This window comes from Chelonia mydas, chromosome 9 (genome assembly GCF_015237465.2).
Source record: "Chelonia mydas isolate rCheMyd1 chromosome 9, rCheMyd1.pri.v2, whole genome shotgun sequence".
Taxonomy (NCBI): Eukaryota; Metazoa; Chordata; order Testudines; family Cheloniidae; genus Chelonia; species Chelonia mydas.
Window position 1 is genome coordinate 94,664,859 of NC_057855.1, and position 20,655 is coordinate 94,685,513.

General features: G+C 45.0%; 1 protein-coding gene across 11 annotated transcripts in view; it reads left to right on the forward strand.

Annotated features, from left to right (window-relative positions):
* The window catches only part of MCF2 (MCF.2 cell line derived transforming sequence), a 96,115-nt gene that overhangs the window by 20,313 nt on the left and 55,147 nt on the right, over positions 1-20,655 (forward strand). For 6 of the 11 annotated variants that reach the window (XM_043522658.1, XM_043522660.1, XM_043522661.1 and 3 more), the window contains exons 2-6: positions 3,603-3,671; positions 6,023-6,137; positions 8,016-8,106; positions 18,699-18,818; positions 19,576-19,692. In XM_043522658.1, coding sequence (XP_043378593.1) covers positions 3,603-3,671; positions 6,023-6,137; positions 8,016-8,106; positions 18,699-18,818; positions 19,576-19,692 — 512 coding nt within the window. Of the gene's footprint in view, positions 1-3,602; positions 3,672-6,022; positions 6,138-8,015; positions 8,107-11,477; positions 11,589-18,698; positions 18,819-19,575; positions 19,693-20,655 lie in introns of those variants that run through there. The other 5 variants (XM_043522665.1, XM_043522667.1, XM_043522666.1 and 2 more) reach the window with 4 other exon arrangements.

Consider the following 20,655-nt stretch of genomic DNA (forward strand, 5'->3'; position numbering starts at 1 on the left):
GGAATGTCACCCAGTGTCAGGACTTCAGACAGCCAAGAGAATAATCCCTGAAATCAGAGTTTTATCAAAGAAACAGTTAAGCTTAACTGTCAAAAAGCACAAACTTAATGGCATATAGGTGTGTTTAAAATGATCATATTTACACTATCAAGGACATACGTTATATAGTAATATTTGTTTCCAGCACCTTCGATCAGTGTAAACTGAGTGGTTTTTTTTATTTTTAAGCTACCACTCCATTTACACATTGTGGTATAATATTCTAATGGACACAAATCCTTGTTCATTCTCTCTCTCTCTCTGTTTCATAAAATTCTGCTGAGATGCAGGAGGCCGGGGTCATGGTACACTACAGATGGCTGACAGCCTCTTTTTCCCTATTTATTTAATTTTAGAAATCTAATCATGATGCATCAGAACCTTTCTAATCTTTCTAATGTGTTTTGTGCAAACAGCTTGGCTGACTGCAGAGTTTTATTTGCTTTGGGAGTGCATTAATTTTTCCAGAATTAAGAAACATGACATGATAAAATGCCCTGTATATTTCACAAGATACCATTCTCTGACACTGCTGCTGCCAACAGAAACATGCAGCTTGCTGTGCTGGGAAGTACCAAGGGATTCTTCAGAGGAGGGAACTATAGAATCATAAAAAGAAAAGGAGTACTTGTGGCACCTTAGAGACTAACCAATTTATTTGAGCATAAGCTTTCGCTCACGAAAGCTTATGCTCAAATAAATTGGTTAGTCTCTAAGGTGCCACAAGTACTCCTTTTCTTTTTGTGAATACAGACTAACACGGCTGTTACTCTGAAACCTATAGAATCATAGAATATCAGGGTTGGAAGGGACCTCAGGAGGTCATCTAGTCTAACCCCCTGCTCAAAGCAGGACCAATCCCCAACTAAATCATCCCAGCCAGGGCTTTGTCAAGCCTGACCTTAAAAACTTCTAAGGAAGGAGATTCCACCATCTCCCTAGGTAACGCATTCCAGTGTTTCACCACCCTCCTAGTGAAAAAGTTTTTCCTAATATCCAACCTAAACCTCCCCCACTGCAACTTGAGACCATTAGTCCTTGTCCTGTCATCTGCTATCACTGAGAACAGTCTAGATCCATCCTCTTTGGAACCCCCTTTCAGGTAGTTGAAAGCAGCTATCAAATCCCCCCTCATTCTTCTCTTCTGCAGACTAAATAATCCCAGTTCCCTCAGCCTCTCCTCATAAGTCATGTGTTCCAGTCCCCTAATCATTTTTGGTGCTCTCCGCTGGACGTTTTCCAATGTTTCCACATCCTTCTTGTAGTGTGGGGCCCAAAACTGGACACAGTATGAGGCCTCACCAATGTCGAATAGAGGGGAACGATCACATCCCTCAATCTGCTGGCAATGCCCCTACTTATACATCCCAAAATGCCGTTGGCCTTCTTGGCAACAAGGGCACACTGTTGACTCATATCCAGCTTCTCGTCCGCTGTAACCCCTAGGTCCTTTTCTGCAGAACTGCTGCCTAGCCATTCGGTCCTGAGTCTGTAGCGATGCATGGGATTCTTCCGTCCTAAGCGCAGGACTCTGCACTTGTCCTTGTTGAACCTCATCAGATTTCTTTTGGCCCAATCCTCCAATTTGTCTAGGTCCCTCTGTATCCTATCCCTACCCTCCAGCGTATCTACCTCTCCTCCCAGTTTACTGTCATCTGCAACTTGCTGAGGGTGCAATCCACACCATCCTCCAGATCATTAATGAAGATATTGAACAAAACCAGTCCCGACCCTTGGGGCACTCCACTTGATACCGGCTGCCAACTAGACATGGAGCCATTGATCACTACCCGTTGAGCCTGCCAATCTAGCCAGCTTTCTGTCCACCTTATCGTCCATTCATCCAGCCCATACTTCTTTAACTTGTTGGCAAGAATACTGTGGGAGACACGGCTTTGCTAAAGTCAAGGAATAACAAGTCCACTGCTTTCTCTTCATCCACAGAACCAGTAATCTCATCATAGAAGGCAATTAGATTAGTCAGGCATGACTTGCCCTTGGTGAATCCATGCTGACTGTTCCTGATCACTTTCCTCTCCCCTAAGTGCTTCAGAATTGATTCCTCGAGGACCTGCTCCATGATTTTTCCAGGGACTGAGGCTGACTGGCCTGTAGTTCCCAGGATCCTCCTCCTTCCCTTTTTTAAAAATGGGCACTACATTAGCCTTTTTCCAGTCGTCCGGGACCTCCCCCGATCGCTATGAGTTTTCAAAGATAATGGCCAATGGCTCTGCAATCACATCCGCCAACTCCTTTAGCACTCTCGGATGCAACGCATCCGGCCCCATGGACTTGTGCTCGTCCAGCTTTTCTAAATAGTCCTGAACCACTTTTCTCCACAGAGGGCTGGCCACCTCCTCCCCATGTTGTGCTACCCAGTGCAGCAGTCTGGGAGCTGACCTTGTTCGTGAAGACAGAGGCAAAAAAAGCGTTGAGTACATTAGCTTTTTCCACTTCCTCTATCACTAGGTTGCCTCCCTCATTCAGTAAGGGGCCCACACTTTCCTTGACTTTCTTCTTGTTGCTAACATACCTGAAGAACCCTTCTTGTGATTCTGAACATCTCTTGCTAGCTGCAACTCCAGGTGGGATTTGGTCTTCCTGATTTCACTCCTGCATGCCCGAGCAATATTTTTTTACTCTTCCCTGGTCATATGTCCAATCTTCCACTTCTTGTAAGCTTCTTTTTTGTGTTTAAGATCAGCAAGGATTTCACTGTTAAGCCAAGCTAGTTGCCTGCCATATTTACTATTCTTTCTACACATCAGGATGGTTTGTCCCTGTAACCTCAATAAGGATTCTTTAAAATACAGCCAGCTCTCCTGGACTCCTTTTCCCCCTCATGTTATTCTCCCAGGGGATCCTGCCCATCAGTTCCCTGAGGTTGTCGAAGTCTGCTTTTCTGAAGTCCAGGGGCCGTATTCTGCTGCTCTCCTTTATTCCTTGTGTCAGGATCCTGAATTCCACCATCTCCTGGTCACTGCCTCCCAGGTTCCCATCCACTTTTGCTTCCCCTACTAATTCTTCCCAGTTTGTGAGCAGCAAGTCAAGAAGAGCTCTGCCCCTACTTGGTTCCTCCAGCACTTGCACCAGGAAATTGTCCCCTACCTATTCCAAAAACTTCCTGGATTGTCTGTGCACCACTGTATTGCTCTCCCAGCAGATATCAGGGGGATTGAAGTCTCCCATAAGAACCAGGGCCTGCGATCTAGTAACTTCCATTAGTTGCCGGAAGAAAGCCTCGTCCACCTCATCCCCCTATAACTGTAGCTTACTTAAAAAACAAACCAAAAAACGTTCCGAGTATCCCCTACATCCTGTTGAATACAGGCATATATTCTTAACATGTAAAGATAACCCTGACGTTATCTTTAACATAATTAATACACCTGATAGTTACTGCTGTATTGTGGCATTTGATCTGCTTGATGAGTTAAGAAATGTATATACCTAGGTATACAGTGTTCTTAGGTGTGACCTTTTAAATATTTAGTTTAGTGGAGTAGTGATAAGCCTCCACTAATGGATGCATTTAGCTGTTTTGTTTTTGCTGTGTTTGCTAGAAACCACAATTCCCCTTTGTGCAAAGGACATCAGTGACGATTTGAGGAAGAAGTTTGCTTTTCTTTCTGGTGAGTATGATAAATGTTCCCCATGTTCTCTGTGTAAAGTAATTTAATTTGCTGCATGAACCTATGCACTGTTTGGCAAAATGATACTATACACAGGCGATTATTCATCAGGTCATCTCTGGTGCCACTGGAAGTGTTGTTAATAAAACATTGTGGCAGTTTGAAAGACCAGTTTAGGTTTCTTTCTCAAGCCATGCTACAAAATATTCCACTCTTCATACATTTAGAGTATTCGCAAGTATGGTGCTTTGAAATAGCATATGTTTCTATAGGCTTGTGGCCAGTTTACAAGTATTAACCCTTTTTTTCCTGACTTCTTTGCCATCACATCCTAAGTATGCTGATACAGAGATTAAGTGATACAGTTGGTTACCCCTCCCGCACCCCAACATCTAATAGTTTTGATAGTTCTAACTCTTTCATGTGGGAAATGTGCCTTTGAAACCCAAGCTAGAATTTGGCCCATAATACTGAAACGTTTTAGGGGCCAATTCCCAGGTCCTTTCATAGTTTTTCATCTGATCCTTCCTGAGGAAAGTTCCTGCCTGAAGATAGGTTCTATTGAAAATAGCACCCCTTATGTCCCATTTTCAAAAGTGATTTTACGGTATGTCCACACTGGAATAAAAGACATGGGGCTGGCCTGGGTCAGCTTACTTGGGTGTATGGGGCTCGGGCTGCAGGCCTAAAAGTTGCTGTTCAGACTCTGGCTTGAACCTGAGATCTGGGATCCTCCTCCCTCGTGTTGTCCCCGAGCTTGGGCTCCAGTCTTGGCCCAACTGTCTACACAGCAATTTTACAGCCCCACAGCCCAGGTCCTGCGAGCCCAAGTCAGCTGACCCAGGCCATCCACAGGTGTTTAACTGCTGTGTAAATGTACCCTTAGAAACCGAAGGGTAAAATTTTCAGAAGTGCCTAAAGGCCAGATTGTTTAAGGTAATTAGGTGTCTACTGGGATTTTCAAAAGCACCTCCGCACCTATCTGCATTGTTAGGCATATAGATACCTTTAAAAATCAGATCCTAAGTGTCTTAGGAGCCCAAATCTCATTGACGCTCAGTGAGACTTAGGCTCCCAAGTGTCACGTCTGAAAATGGGATTTAGGGGCATTTGAAAATTGTACCCAAGAATTTATTAGAAAATTATGATCTTCCTGCAGAATTTTTGAAAATTCTTTCCCTATGTAGGCTGGTCATCTTTCTCCCCAGTCCAAGAAGGATGGATCCCATACCCTGATCGGGCCCTTTCCCTCAGGGCTTCGTTTACTGGGGGCACCGACAATCTTTCACAAAAACCCAAGAATAAACAGTTCAACATAGATCCAACAGTTAGTTCCCTTGACCTAGGCCATTCTTGCCAGAACCAACCTGCTTCTGGCAGGTCTTCCTCAGTCCTCCTCTGAGCCATCTGCCTCGGAGTCATCCTGCCCCATGGCCTATACAGGAACCAGCCTGCTTCCTGTAGCTCTCCACCTCAACGGAGCTCTTCATAGGAATCGCCTAACCCGGTGGGTCTGATCATCCCCTCTACCTGGCCCAAACACCTGGTCTTAAAGAACAATGCTGACTGGCCTCTGGTCTTCACAGGGGCAGACCACCTAGTACACCCTGCTATGTAGAATTCCATTGGCTTGTTCCTAAACCCCATGGAAAGTGTATGATTTTTCTCTTCAGTTTCAGGATCATGAAAACATGGAGCTTTTGGATTGGGTCATTTGGATTTCTCTCCAGCACTTCCACTTTGCAGTACCGAACTGTTTGTTCTCACCAGCAGGTGCCAGTAACACCCTGTTGGTATTGCAATGAGGATACACTTTTATGAAAAAATCCTGCCCTGGGTTGCATAGGTGCAATGATGGAATAGGAGGAGAAAAGATGCCAGGATTCTCTCTCTTCCCCATCCCTTCGGTGCACCCTCAAAGCAACTGGGCAGGAATCCAACAGGGCAGGCTCATGGCATGAGGGCACAGTGAGTCCCCGGCAACCATGAATGATGCCGATGGTTGGCAGCAGAGGCTACGATGAGCAACAATGAATGCTGCAGTGTTTCCCCACATCCTCCATGCCCCAAATCACCCTGTCTGGTATTTGTAGGATGTGTCTGAGATCCTTAGCATAGACAGAACCTGCTTTACTTCCTGACCTCGCCCCCCCCCCCACACCCTCTCCAATATACAAAGCTCAAAAGGGATAGGGTAGGATTTTGCCTTTAGTCTGTAGATGTTAAAGATGTGAGTGCTACTTATGACTACTATTGGACTAGCTGCATGTTTTATTTTAAATTGGGGCTTTTTCGGCTTGGCATGGTTTCTGGACAAACTGTACAGACAAGCACTATTCTGTTACTTGTAGGTGGCCGAGGGAAAGACAACGGTTGGATCATCACATTTCCTGAAAACTCCCATTTCAATGAAGCATCGGAGGAGGTTCTAACGAAAGTCTTAACATACTTAACTTCGGTCCCAAGGTACAGTGCTGCCTTCCCACTTTCGTGCTTCATTGGCAGAGGCTCCCATCTGATCTGGTGTCGGACATGTGAGCTGCGGTACAGTTGCCTCATTGTGAATGAAGCTAGCTAGAGAAGGAAGAAATTACCTGCAAAGCCTCATGATGTTGAGCCAGAGTGTTACACTGGTATTTCTTATACCAATAACTACAGAATAAAAAGTAGATTTTTGTCCCTATTGGTTGCTGGTTTCATAAACCTACCTGATGACGACAATAATTAATGGAATCACTTGGCTTAATCTTAGATGGGTGTCAGCACTCAAAAATGATAAGTCATTTGGGATATATTTTGCACATGCAAGTGGAGAGTACGTTAATTTGGAAGAAGAGAGAGACACCTTGAGAAGTAAAATAACTAAAAGAACAAAGCCATTTGGTTTAATACCTTCCCAGATCATTATACTTGCTCTCCTGGTGCTGTACTGTATTTTCCAGTACCGTTTTTCTATAGCAACATTTACTCGCTGACAGTCTACCAGTCCCACAAGGTAGTTACACTAGGATTAATGGATCTGAACAATTTCTTGTTCCTGAGGCTGGTGGATTGAAGTTACCTGAAATGCTTAATCTCTTTTTCACTCAATATCACCTATTTTGGCAAATTGCTTGCTACAGAGGGAGCAGGGTGAAGAAGACATCTAGGTGGCCATCAACCACTGTCCTGGAAAAGTGCCATGAGTTTTCTCACAACGCTGGGTTCTTGTGCCCTAGTTAATTCTTGAGTGACTTGCATTCTACATCTACCCTCCTCATAGTTGTGCTGGTAACAGAGCAAAACTCCCAGGGCAGCTAGGTTGTATACAGTGTGGTTATAGTTATGTTGGTCCCAGGATATTAGGTGGCAGTCCCAGCTAGCCACCAGTTCCTCCAAGAGAGGGCTTGTGTCAGCGTAGCCTTCTGAGTAGAGCTGGGCATGTGCAAACAGACCTTGCAGTCTCTGGTTGTGAACCAACCTCTGCAAGGTCATTGGCGCTTGGAGGCTCCATTTCCATCTCTAGTCATTTCTCTTCTGCTATTTCCCTTACTTGCCGCTTCTTCCTGCTTTACTCCCGCACCCGACTCCTATCCTTTCACCTCCCATTCCCCTTTTCTGTGTTTCTTTCTCTCACTCTCCAAACTTTGCTCAGATTTTTCTGTCTTCACTTCACACACTGCCAGGCAGCTTCACATCAGGCGATGGTTAAAACTTGGCGTTCATGGAAACCAGGTCATAGCAAGATGGTTTTTTCTGGGTCTGTTGACAGTAGTGGTAATGCTTCGCTGGTCAGCAGGGGGTGTGGCGTGTGACTATATGAGACCACTACTCAACCTTGTTGATTGCAAAACGGACATACACTTAAAGAGTAGTAACCGGATTCCTAGATATGGTTGTACTTGTAGACAGGGGCTCATCTGAACATTTATGTTATCCCCCAGTGTGTAGAACTAGAATGCTGCTCAGTTATCTATTAGGGTTGGGATTTTCAAAGGAATCTAAGGGAGTTCTTAGGCTCCTTTGCAAAATCCAGCTCCAAAGTAATGTGGATTTGCAAGGAACTTTCCAAACTGCACACACAGCCCACTCAAGTGCAAATAAAATTCCCATCGAACAGGACCAACTTTGCATGTTTCTAATGTCAAGCTTGCTGTCAAATAACAGTGAGGTAAGTTTGTTGAGTTTATTTCTGGAACCAACTGTAGAAAATAGTTTCAAATGGACTTTTAATGTTTATGAAAGGTGCGAGAGGTATTGTGTTCTGCGTATTTATGATAACTTTGTGTGTGTGTTTTTTACTGGGACTTAAATGGATTACTGTCAACATGTTACCTAGCTACTTGGTATTTTCTTGTCTTGTAGTCAACATGAAACCGACACAAAATTTATGCTAATCCTGGATAGAAGATTGGATACATGGACGTCTGTCAAAATGACTCTCCAAAGGATAGCAGTAAGCCCTTTTTATTGTTAAATGTTTTGTTAAGCTATTGAGTCGTCATGTACATTGTTTCAGATTTTGAAAACATTAGTAGACCAGACCTGTTGAACTAGTCTTTCTTTCAAGGCATTTCTATGACCCTTTTCACCATAGTAAAAGCAGGTATTATGATGTGCCTAATTTGTATGCATATTTTAGCTGTTTGCACATCCAACTGATCATTTGCCTGTGCTCATGCAAATTAGTCACACAGCTGTGTACACATTTTTGTGCCCTGCTCTGGGCATTTGATGTTTAGACAATCCATCTCAGCATATATGCTATGTGTAGATTCTGATTTTTAGCAGCAGATGATTATTTTACCCTTAATTGGGCAATGTTTTATTTACTGCAAAATAGCCTTCAAAATAGTTCCCCGCCCTAATTTTTATATGTAAAAAATCAGGGAAAAACTACTTTGAAGGTTATATGTGTGCGCCCGTGTATATAATGGGGTAACTGTAGACTGTATCCAAAATGATCCAGGGATTGGGATCCAGACCTCAGAGCAGATGCATCTCATAGTCTTGCATGGATCAGCCTCAGAAACAATTACTGAGCCTGTCCAGTAACTGCCACACTCTGTTCTGGATGTTTCTCGGTTCTTCTAGCTGACTTGCTCTGCCCTGCTCTCTGCGAGTGTGTGGAGATCTAATATCCAGCTAAGATCCATGCCTCCTTCCCACTGCTTCTCTCCTTCCCCTCTGGAGACAAACTAAAATGCTGCCATATAAAGCACGTGTGTACAGATATATGTATATAAAATGTGTCTCTCTTAATTAACTAGAGCAGATGTACCATCAGATGCTGAATAAATCTCACAAGTAACACTCCCCTCCCCAGTCAACAGTATGTGATCTTTTGCAAAAATTAATATGTAGTCTAAAAGTGCTACACTGGTGTATATAAAAATTCAATTTTATAATGAATGGAGGCTGTACTAAAAAGCTGGCAGTGAAAGGCCAGATCTAAACTGACCTTGCTACAGTGGAAGGTGAAAAGAAATGTTCTGAAAAGGTCACAATCATCACCGTCGCCTCCTCCAGTAACACAGGGCAAGTCTACACTACTTCTCTTCATGGGCGTAGCTGCGCCGTTTCTGGTGGGGATGCACTATGTCCATGGGAGAGCACTCTCCTGTTGGCATAATTGCTCCACCTTGGTGAGAAGCGGAAGCTCAGTCAGCAGGAGAGTGTCTCTGGCCAACATAGCGCAGGTGTGGACAGCGCAAAACATGCATTTCTGGATGCGGGGGGGGGGGGGGGCTTTTTCACACCCCTGAGCGACATAAGTTATATCAGCTTAGGTTGTGATGTACACCTGCCCACAAAGAGGCACTTCAGATGAAGAGTTGGATATGCAAACTCAGCAGATAGAGAATGAGGCAAAGAGTTTATCGAGAAGAGCGTATAAGTTAGACCACTTTGTACCGAAATCTCATTGGGCTAGCTGATGCCCCATCAGGTCAGATCTTAAGCGTTAACAAGTGTTTGACTGTTGCATTAAGGACATTTTTGCTGATAGGCATCTAGTGGCAGTAATGGTATTTTTGGATAGTTAAAATAAATCATGACTGTCAGAGCCTGGTCCTATTGCCTTTACACGGGCAACGCTTGCATTGATCCCAGCGCGGGCTTTTTCTGGTTCAGGACTGGCCCTTGAATGCCGTTTTCCATTTAAATAGCTTGAAACCAATTTTTTAGAAAGCTCTACTTGCCTGTCCTGATTTAGCTTTCACAAAAGTGCCTGCCCTTTACATTTCATTTTAAATGGTACATGAGCATGTGATCTTGCAAGATATGCTCTGTGCATTTCCTTCTGCGTCCTGTATATCTGAGCACTTAAGGCAGTGCTGTGTGCAAACAATACAGAGACACCCAATGCAACTAAGAATGAAAGACAGAAAAATCTGTGTACATCAAGTTGTAAGACTTTGGAGTTCTGCCTGTGAACAGACAGGAGTAGGATCAGCCCTTAAGATGCGCCTCTCAGGCCCATGTAACTGGGAAAACAAACTAACTAGTTTTAAGATGGAGCTTGATAAATTTCAGAGTAGCAGCCGTGTTAGTCTGTATTCGCAAAAAGAAAAGGAGGACTTGTGGCACCTTAGAGACTAGCCAATTTATTTGAGCATAAGCTACAGCTCACTTCATCGGATGCATTCAGTGGAAAATACAGTGGGGAGATTTATATACACAGAAAGCATGAAACAATGGGTGTTACCATACACACTGTAATGCCAGTGATCAGGTAAGGTGAGCTATTACCAGCAGGAGGGGGGCGGGAACTTTTTGTAGGGATAATCACTATCTTTTATTGGTTTCAGAGTAACAGCCGTGTTAGTCTGTATTCGCAAAAAGAAAAGGAGGACTTGTGGCACCTTAGAGACTAACCAATTTATTTGAGCATAAGCTTTAGTGAGCTACAGCTCACTTCATCGGATGCATCATGAAGTGAGCTGTAGCTCACGAAAGCTTATGCTCAAATAAATTGGTTAGTCTCTAAGATGCCAGGAGTACTCCTTTTCTTTTATCTTTTATTGGACTAACTTCTGTTGGCGGGAGAGGCAAGCTTTTGAGTTTACACAGAGTTTTTTCTTCAGGTAGGTGTCTAACTACCTATCTGCAGACATGTATGCAGCGCTGTTGTAGCCATGTTGGTCCCAAGGTATTAGAGAGACAAGGTGGGTGAGGTGATAATCTTTTCTTGGACCAGTTTCTGTTGGTGAGAGAGACAAGCTTCCCAGCTTATTCGGCAGAGCTCTGTGACCTTATGAAGAATTCTGCGTAAACTCCAAAGCTTGTGTCTCACCCACATGAGTTGGTCCAGGAAAAGAGATCACCTCCCCTCCCCCCCGCCCCTTGTCTCTCTGTTTGCAAATGTAACTATCCGCCGGGTCACAGGATGCATGTGCAATGTATGTGCACGTTTGTACCATCCAGTGTAGAACCTCAGGCCCTCCCTGTGAATCCCAGGCGTTTGGGTTTAGGCTTCGCTTTTCTACTGCATAATTGGGCATATAATTTAAAGACACGTATTTCAAGGCCCCCCTAATTCAAGACAGGGGCGCTCTGCTTTCTGAAGGGCTCCCCAGAGAGCGCCCACAGGAACGAACGGCCCCCAGCTCGAGGAAGATTTTGGCATTCCACCTTAAAAAGAAAAAACGGAGGGAGCAGGCGAGAGTCAATCGCCGTGCCCCCCCCCCCCCTCCCCAGCCTGGTGCGTGCCTGGTCCGCTCCCGCAGCCGCGCCCCGGGCGAGCCCCCGGGCTCGAGCTGGGATGAGGCGCGCGGGGGCCGCGCGGGCAGCTTCGCGGGGGGCCGGCTTGCGGGCGGGATTGCTCCGCCCCCGCTGAGCGGCGGCTCCCGCCCCGGCACGCCGCCCTGCCAGCCGGGGAAGGCGGCGATGGCCGAGGCGACCCCCGGCGGAGGCATGCGGCGGCTCCGGAGCAATGCGGTAAGGGCCCAGCCCGCCGGCTGCCCAGCCCGGGTTCGCGTGCAAGGCTGCGGCTGAACGGGGCCGGGACCAGGGCGACGCTGCCTTGGCGTGCCCTGCATGCGGCCACCCGCCTGCTGCTTGCATCGCCCGCCCGAAGGCCGGGGGGGGAGATGCCAACCCTGTCCGCTGATGGTTTCAGCCGAGCATCCCAGGGCGCACGGTGAGGCGCGTCTCCTTTCGAAGGAGGCGTTGGATCCCCCGGAGATCCCTCTGCAGCCTTGTCCTGCGTGCTGAGGTTGCGTTAAAACCAACAAAACGCCTCGCCGAAGGTTTTGTCTGCTGCTTTCCCCAGAAACCCTCTGCATTCCTGGGGAAAGGCCGTACCGAGAATATCCTGCGGTTGTAACGGCAGCTGGGCAGATAGAGGCTGCTGGGGTGAACTCTGCCGCCGGCTCAGAGGGTAAAATAAAGCTGTCCGAGCATGGTGTAGCTTTGTTAGCTTCAGCAGAAGTAGAAGCTGCCCTACGACTGTCCCAGCGTTTTTGTTGCCTGACTTTGCTCTCCAAGGAGAGAAGAAAGTCACTAACTTTGCAATCTGTGTATTGATCCGTTTCCTGTGTCCGGGATCAAACTTCCTGGTGGATTTTCCTTGCCTCTTGGTCTGTTCTTCTTTCCCTGGGTGCAGGGAAATCCCAGTGGAGGGTTGTCTATTCAGGGGGAGATTATGCTTTTAAATGTAATTCTGAGAAAAGATGGTAAATGCTTTTAGTGCAGAAAATTAAGTAAATAATGGCCATGTTCCTTCCAACCTATGTAAGTCCTAATGTAGTCACAAAACTGTGTGTATTGAAGACAGTAGGATGCTTCACTCACTAAAAGTGGATTGCCCTTTTTGGGCTTAATTTTTTATGTCCTTCGAGCTTTAGGATCGTTTTTCAAAAAACCCCAAATTATAGTGCTACTAAATTAGGAACACTGTTAAAATATTATCAGCGGGTTGATTCTTTTTCATTGCACAGATGACTTTAAATTCTTTTCTAACTCTCATGTTATAGAGAATGCTAGAAGCTGGAGAAGGGGAGTTGAGTATAAAGGGTTCATGGGTCTTTTTACCAGGTTTCATCAAGAGACAATGATTCTCTTTAGTATAATGAATGGTAGGATTGGAAGTTCAGCTGGGTTAAGATGCTCCCTCTTTTGGCTTTGAGGAGCATAGGGTGTGAAAGTGCCCCACATGACACATTTTCTTGCCTTGGCTAATATTGGAGTTGAGCGCAAAGGTGCTGGCTAACCTCAGTTAAGGTATAGAGAAGTGCAATGAAGCCTTCATAAACGTTAACTTTGAATAATTATTAAACCAGCTGATTTTTTATTTTTATTTATTTTTATCTGTCATCTTTCCCCTTAAGTTAATACTACACAGAGGACACCTTTCTGCTGGTAGCAGACTTAAAGCAAGGGATTTTTCCATACGTAGTCCATACTAGATATTGATCTGCAAAAGGTACATTTCTTCGTCAAGTACATATCACCTTTTTGCTTCTCGTTAAGTGGTGACCTTGACTGAACATTGATAAAATCACCTTTCATGCAGGAAAATCTTAAAATGCTTTCTAAACAGTAGGAATCATGTTTCCCATTCTGGAAATGCAGCTACCTCTGGGGTGAAACGTGACACATGTTTAATAGCAAACAGATCCTCTTACATAAGTTTAGGATACAACATTTAAAAATACCATATCAGACTGGAATTTGCCTGTATCCCAGATGTGACAGACTGGGATAAATCTGTGCCAGATTATGAACTCTATCTTGTATTATGTGTGAAAATGCTTGGAACTATGATTGCATAAGCCTGGACATGCCCAAAGGCAATCTACTGTACTTCATCCCAATGAATCGCAAGGCTTGGGAAAGATGTTTGACACCTTGTTGAAGGACTAACACTAAGGCTTATGTCTACACGAGCACTTCTGTTGGCAAAACTTTGCAAAAGTTTCACCAGCAAATGCACGGGTGTGGACAGTGCTGTGTCAGCGGGAGATGCTTTCCTGCTGACATAGCTACTGCTGTTCATTAGGGGTGATTTAATTATGCCGGCAGGAGAGCAGCTACATGGGCAACCTTACAGTGGCACAGCTTTGCTGCTGTAAAGTCCGTAGTGTAGACGTGGCGTCAGAGCTGTCACAGAGAAATTTAGGGCCAGGGATGCTGATTGTGTCTCATTTACAGGCCTTGCCCTCGGTGGAACAATAGCTTTTCTACACAGCATCCTGTACAGGGCAAGGAGAGGGGAGGGAGACTGATGGATCTGTAGTTTCACTCTCTGAGCAAAAGGCTCAGAAACAGGGTTCCTATTAAAGAGAAGGATTCTCTTCTGCCCAAGGGGACGAGGGGACTGATCATTGCCACACGTAAGAAAGAGTTGCAGGAGGAATTCTTCCCAGCCTGAAATGTTGACGAACCTCAGCCTCACAGGGAGGGTGCATTTCAGGACTTTTGTTTTCAAAGATCTGTAATGTCTTGTGCTTTAAGAGTAAACTCATCCTGGTTAAGCAATTCCTTTGTCAAGCCAGTGTTTCTTGCTGTCCTGACATCTTGTCCCTGAAGGGTTTAAATTGAAGTCCAGAGAGTGTCTAGGTGGAGCCCTGGATGAGCACATGTAAGAGACTGGGGGCTTTTGATTTTGGGGTCTAGGGCAGCTGGGCAGCAGCACCCTATGTCCCAAGGAAGGGCATCAGACAAGAGGTCTGAGCCAAGGAGAGTGCCCTGTAGACCTACAACTTAGATTTTACCCAGATCCAGCTGGTCTGGGAGCACATGGGAGCCAGGAGTGGGTCCACTCTCAACAGACTGACCGCAGAGAGGCACTGGGCCAGAGTTTAACACAACAGCTGTGTGAAAGCTTCCCAGTTTGTTCAAAGATCAAGCTATGAGGTCTGCCAGAACTACCGCATTTGGAAGTGGCTGTGGGCCGGGTCACGTGCTTGTTTATGTCAGTTTGGGCCATTGACTTGATCGGGTGCAGGATTTGGGAGGAATGTAAGCTGTGTCTGTCCATTCTCATCTTGCTGTGGCTCCTTGATGGAGCCCTGTGATCTCCTTGGTGGCTGCTGCTCCCCTGCCCGGTTTTCAGAGGAACGTCTGCTGTTGAAATTACTATGCTGTGGGATGAGACTAACTAACAAACAAATAGTAAAATGGTTTTAAGGCTGAGAGTGTAAACCTAGGGAATTGCATGTGATAGGAATGCAGCTCCAGGGCGGTATACATGCTCTGTCAGTAGTGTATAGGCAGACAGGCCTCATAGGGGGGACAACCAGTGCAGATTCTCCCTATGGGTACCTGATTGCAAATGATTTCCTTGAGCCTCCTGAGTTCATGGGACAGGCCAATCTAATGGCCAGGAGAGATGCCGTGTGACCATGCATGTGGCTTGCAACAAATGTCCAACCACCTCACAATCTATATATTGTCAGGGAGAACCAAACAGCACAAAATTCTTGAAACAAACCCCTGCATGTTAGCAGAGGAAGCTCTGACTTGAGAGAAGAAAAAATGGCAACAACCCCTCCCCCCATCCGTAATTTGGAGTATTGCAGACTTTCAAGTTGGAGATTTCCCGCTCTGCCAGTTAACACTACCCTTGGCAAAAGAAAGATGAGAATTTTTCTTTGATTCTGACCTTTTGAGGATGGTTGCATTCCTAGTCAGCAACCTGTCTGAAGTTAACCCACAATGATGTGACATAAAATTGGTCTCTGGTTCTGTAACTGTACATGAGTCCTTCTAAACTTTGGCGTGTCAGGTCCACTCCCTCTGAGGATTGTGTTGAGATGCTCAGATGAAACTGCCAGGCTTTGGTTGGGTCTGTGAAACCCTCCTAGGAGACACTGGTGTCTTAACATTATCAAACTGCGAAGTCTAAGACCTCTCCTCTCCCAGAAAACCCACCTCTCTCCGGACCTACCTTGTCTTTTGGGTGGGAGCTTAGTGATTGGCTACCCCCCTCTGGTTGAGGGTGGTGCTTTGCACAGAAATGAGCTTCTTGCCAGACCTTCTCCTCCCTCCCCCCCCACCAGTTTCACAGCATCAGTCCTATAAACTTGTGGCAGTTGGCCCTATAGCTGCTGCCTACATTGGACTTGACCTTAGTCTAGGGTCTGACACCTTCCCTTTCCCCCACACTTTGCCAGAATGCACCACTGTACTACAGCTCGCTGCCTGACGCCTGTATTCAATTCGTGCCCATAACGCCTACACGCCTCCCTCCCCTCACGTGTTTTGGGGACTCCCTAGCGCTGCTGTTCATTGTGGGGTACATCAGAGCTCAGAAAGACGTAACGAGCCAGGTGAACCAACCATGGGACCGTCAGCAGCAGCAGCGTTTGGAGTCCCACTGATTGTCATGCAGAGGGGTGGACAGGCAGCCTGCTTCTCTGGACCATATGGGAGGGGGCTTGCCTTCCCTAGTGTGCCAGGGAGAAGACGAAGAGCTCCAGTCAGCCTGACTGCTCAGAAATATCAGGAGGAGCGTGTGAGGTGCCGCCTCGTTGGGAGAGAGAACTGCAGGCCGCACGGTTCCCAGCAGGTTTGCTAATGGGAGATTCTGAGCCGGTTGGAAGAAGGGAGTAATAGCTAGTCTTAGAACCAGGTTTGCAAAGCTTTCTATGACCGGGGCCAGGTTTCAATTGGCAAGAAGCCCAGGGGCAGGTTCGGCCTGGTGGGAGATTTTATTGTGCAAGGTTCACAGAGCTCTAGACTGGCAAACGTTTTACTAACCAACATTCGGTATCAAAGCAATAGCGTACAAATATTGGCAAGGAAAGGGTAGGCATCCAGGGTTTGAATCTGAGACAATGTCGCTGGCCATTTAGTGGTTCGCTCTTGCTGTCAGAGCCAAATCTTAAGCCCTGGCAAAATTCCCATTGAATGGAACTTAGTTTGTGTTCCTTTATTTTTTCACTCCCGTTTAAAATCACTACAGATGAATATAGCCCATTTATGTGGCTCTTGTGATACTAAAGAGCGCTGACCATTTCTAAGAGGAACACAATCCACAATCAGGTTTTTTAAAAATTTTTATTAAGAAAAACATAAGCACGGCCATATTGGCTCAAACTAGCCCATCTCGCTCAGTATCCTGTCTTCTGACAGTGGCCGGTGTCAGATGCTTCAGAGGGAATGAACAGAACAGGGTGATTATTGAGTGTTCGTCCCCTGATGTCCAGTCCCAGCTTCTAGCACTCAGAAGTTTAGGGACGCCCAGAGCATGGGGTTGCATCCCCATATCATTTTGGCTAATGGCCATTGGTGGACTCATCCTGCATGAACGTATCTAATTCTTTTTTTAACCAAGTTGTACTTTAAGCCTTCACAATGTCTCCTTGCAATGAGTTCCACAGGTTGACAGTGCCTTGTGTGAAGACCGTGCCTTTTGTTTATTTTAAACCTGCTGCTACTGATTTCATTGGATAACCCCTGGTTCCTGTGTTATGTGATGGAGTAAAAAGTGCTTTCTTATTCGCTTTCTCCACAGCACTAAGGATTTCATATATCTCTATCATATCCCCCCTTAGTCGTCTCCTTTCTAAGATGAACTGTCTCAAACTTCTTCAATGTCTCCTCATATGGAAGCTGTTCCATACCCCTGATCATTTTTGTTGCCCTTCTCTGCCCTTTTTCCAATTCTGATATGTCTTTTTTGAGAGAGTGCAGTTCTGGTTGCCCCCAGTATTCAAAGTATGGGTGTACTATGGATTTACATAGTGGCATTACAATATTTTCTGCATTATTATCTACCCCTTTCCTAATGGTTCCTAACATTCTGATAGCTTTTTCTGACTGCCGCTCTGCATTGAGTGGATGTTTTCGGAGAATTATCCACGATGACACCAACCTCTGTTTCTTGAGTAGTAACAGCCAATATAGACCCCATGATTTTGTACTTATAGTTGGGATTATGTTTTCCAATGTGCGTTACTTTGCATTTATCAACGTTGAATTTTATCTGCCATTTTGTTGCCAGTCAGCCAGTTCTGTGAGATCCCTTTGTAATTCTTTGCAATCTGCTTTGGACTTAACTGTCTCGAGTAATTTTGTATTGCGTGCAAACTATGCCACAGTGTAATTTGTGCGTGTCACATCTCAACTGTAAATTATGGCTTCTTTGAACAGTACATAATTGGATGTTTATGGAACCAAACCGTGTTTTGTGTGCATAGGTATAGACACTTGTATTCTTCTTCATCAGAGTGTAGATGCTTATGTGAAAGTCATCTTTCTCCCCGCTTTCCCCCCCCCGCCAGTTGTACACATTTTTCCCTTGAAAAATGGGCTAGTGAATATTTCATACCAGGGTTTTTTTTTCATTGCCCCTCAGTGAAAACTTCATTTAATGTAGATTTAACTGGTAGTATCAGGATGTTTCTATCATTTATAATCACATAAATAAAATGGTAATTTACACTTGATAGAGGATTCACATGTTTATGCTGACAAGTTAACGTGCACTTGATACTTTTAAAGTTCTCAAGATACAGTAAGAAAATTTATATATGAGATAATATATGGAGATAGTTTGGCACAACTGGATTTTAGAGAAATATCATATATCTTAATTAACTGGGTTCCTTCTGTCATTTACTTATCTGTGATTTCAAGTAATTTTTCTTGGCTCCATTGAAATATTCAACGTTCTTTTCAGTGTATCATTTACAACTCTCTACCACTATGTTTGAAATATGGAAATGAGGTTTAATATTTGTGCCACAAACTAAACATTGCCAATAATTACTAAGGATGACCAGGTTTATTCTGATACACTTCTGAGGAATACATACAAGTACATTACATAATGAATCACGGAGCTAAATTACAGCTACTTCACAGCTATGACTCATTTCTTGGTAGAACATTTTATGGAATGTTTCAAATCCAGCATTTTCATCTGCTAAAGAGCAACAGTTAAAGTAAGGAGGGGTGAGTGAATCATGGATGAGCACAAAGAAATAGTAAGAATTGCTTGAAAAGTAGGCTTTGAATTTTGACCCACTTTTGCAACTGAGTCTCGTCTGAATTTTCACCAGTTGAATGCCCATGTTGATCATCTGCCATGTTTTCCTGCAGGCCTCCTTCCCTGGGAACCTGCAGCTAGTGATGGTTCTACGTCCCACTGGGTTTTTCCAGCGCACTTTCACTGACATTGGATTTCGCTTCAGTCAGGAGGATTTTCTACTCAAATTACCGGTATGAGTATTTCAGCTGTGCATGATGCTCATGTAATCATAGAATATCAGGGTTAGAAGGGACCTCCGGAGGTCATCTAGTCCAACCCCCTGCTCAAAGCAGGACCAATCCGCAATAGCCCCCTCAAGGATTGAACTGACAACCCTGGGTTTAGCAGGTCAATGGCCAACCCACACAGACACAGGCCAAACCACTGAGCTATCCTATCAGAAAAAGTTGGGTCAACTCATTTTACGTGAACAAAAGCGAATATCTATATATTCTAAAATAAGTGTATGTTTTGTTAGCCTGTAATTGATAAATATAAATTTGACCTCAGCTGCATGTAAAGTGAAGGCGTGCCATAAAGAAATAATCGGTGCAAAAGCCAATGTTGTAAATACAGTAGGGCCTTGATTTTAAGAATACCAATCTAACGAACGACAAGTTATCTGAACCATTTTTTCCTTACATAAAAATAAATGAGCACATAATGAGTACTGTCAGTGAAGAACAAACCAACATCCCTTCACATTCTGATGCCTGGAAATCGCTTTGCAGCGGTTTGAAAGATGAGAAGAAATTTGATGCACTGTACAACACTGCAACTTATGCACCGTACTTACTGTGGTTTTGAGATGTTCAATTTTATGAATCTCTTCAGTCCCCAGTTAGTTTGTATAATAGAGATTAGTACATGAAGTATTGCAGGCATGATTTGCATATTAATTGTGAAGAAGCTGCAATGAATCAATTAACGATGTTTCTTTGTTCCTAGGTGGTTATGCTGAGCTCAGTCAGTGATTTGCTGATGTATATTGATGAGAAGCAGTTAACCCCGGAGTTCGGGGGCACCTTGGAATACCGTCATAGCGAATGGGTTATCTTCAGAACTGTACGTAGCGCCGCTTATGTGGTGTTACTCTGCGTAAAGCCTAGCTCAAGCAGGGCCTGATTCTACAAAGTGCAGAGAGCTGCCGCCCCCCCACTAAACCCCTCCTGGGAGGTGATGAACACCCTCGATTCCCTAGTTAGCGCCCTGCAAGATCAAGACCTTTGTGTAGCTCAAGTTATTGGCAGTGCTTAAAGGGATCTGAAAGAAGGGAGATTGTCTATCATTGCCCCCTCATCTACCTGTCCCCCTGACACATCCCTCCATCAATTTCCATCCCCCGATTGCCCCCCACCTCACCTTTGCTCTTCCTGCAGCTCAGGCATTCTTCACCCCCTTCTCCTAGGCCAGCAGGGTCCTTTCTGCGCCTTCCCAGTGAGGAAGAGGAGCAATCCTGTTGCTCAGAGGAAGGGAGAGGAAGGAGTCAGACCTGCCTTGAACTGCTGGGTTCCTTCTGCTCCCCTCCTGTGTGAATGGTGTCAGCTTCTGAGGGGCGGGGCTCAGAGTTCCGCACAACTCTGATTGGCTGCTCTTGCCTAGGTGGTATTCAAGTGAGGAAAGCAGCGAATCAGAGAGGTTTGCCCCCCTCAGGCTATACAACAAACATGCTCCCCTCAGCGACCCAGCTGGCTTCCTAAATTGTTATTTCCCAGGTACATGACCCGGTGCGCTTTAACCATTGCTTATTGACTAGGATTTTCAAAGGACTCCAAGGGAGTTAGGCACTGAATTTCTATAGGAGATGGGCAACTAACTTCCTTAGGCCCCTCATCGCTTTAAAACCATTGTAAAATTCTCTTCACAGCAGATACAGAGATCATCTCCTTTTGTCCCATTGGTTTAAAATGACAAATATTGTGCGTTTTTCTTTGCTTGTGGATTAAAGTAATTGCATAAGGGTGTTTGTTCCTTGCATGTGCAACTCTTTCATATTGCCATTTTTCTATGACTTTGGCCTCCATGCTT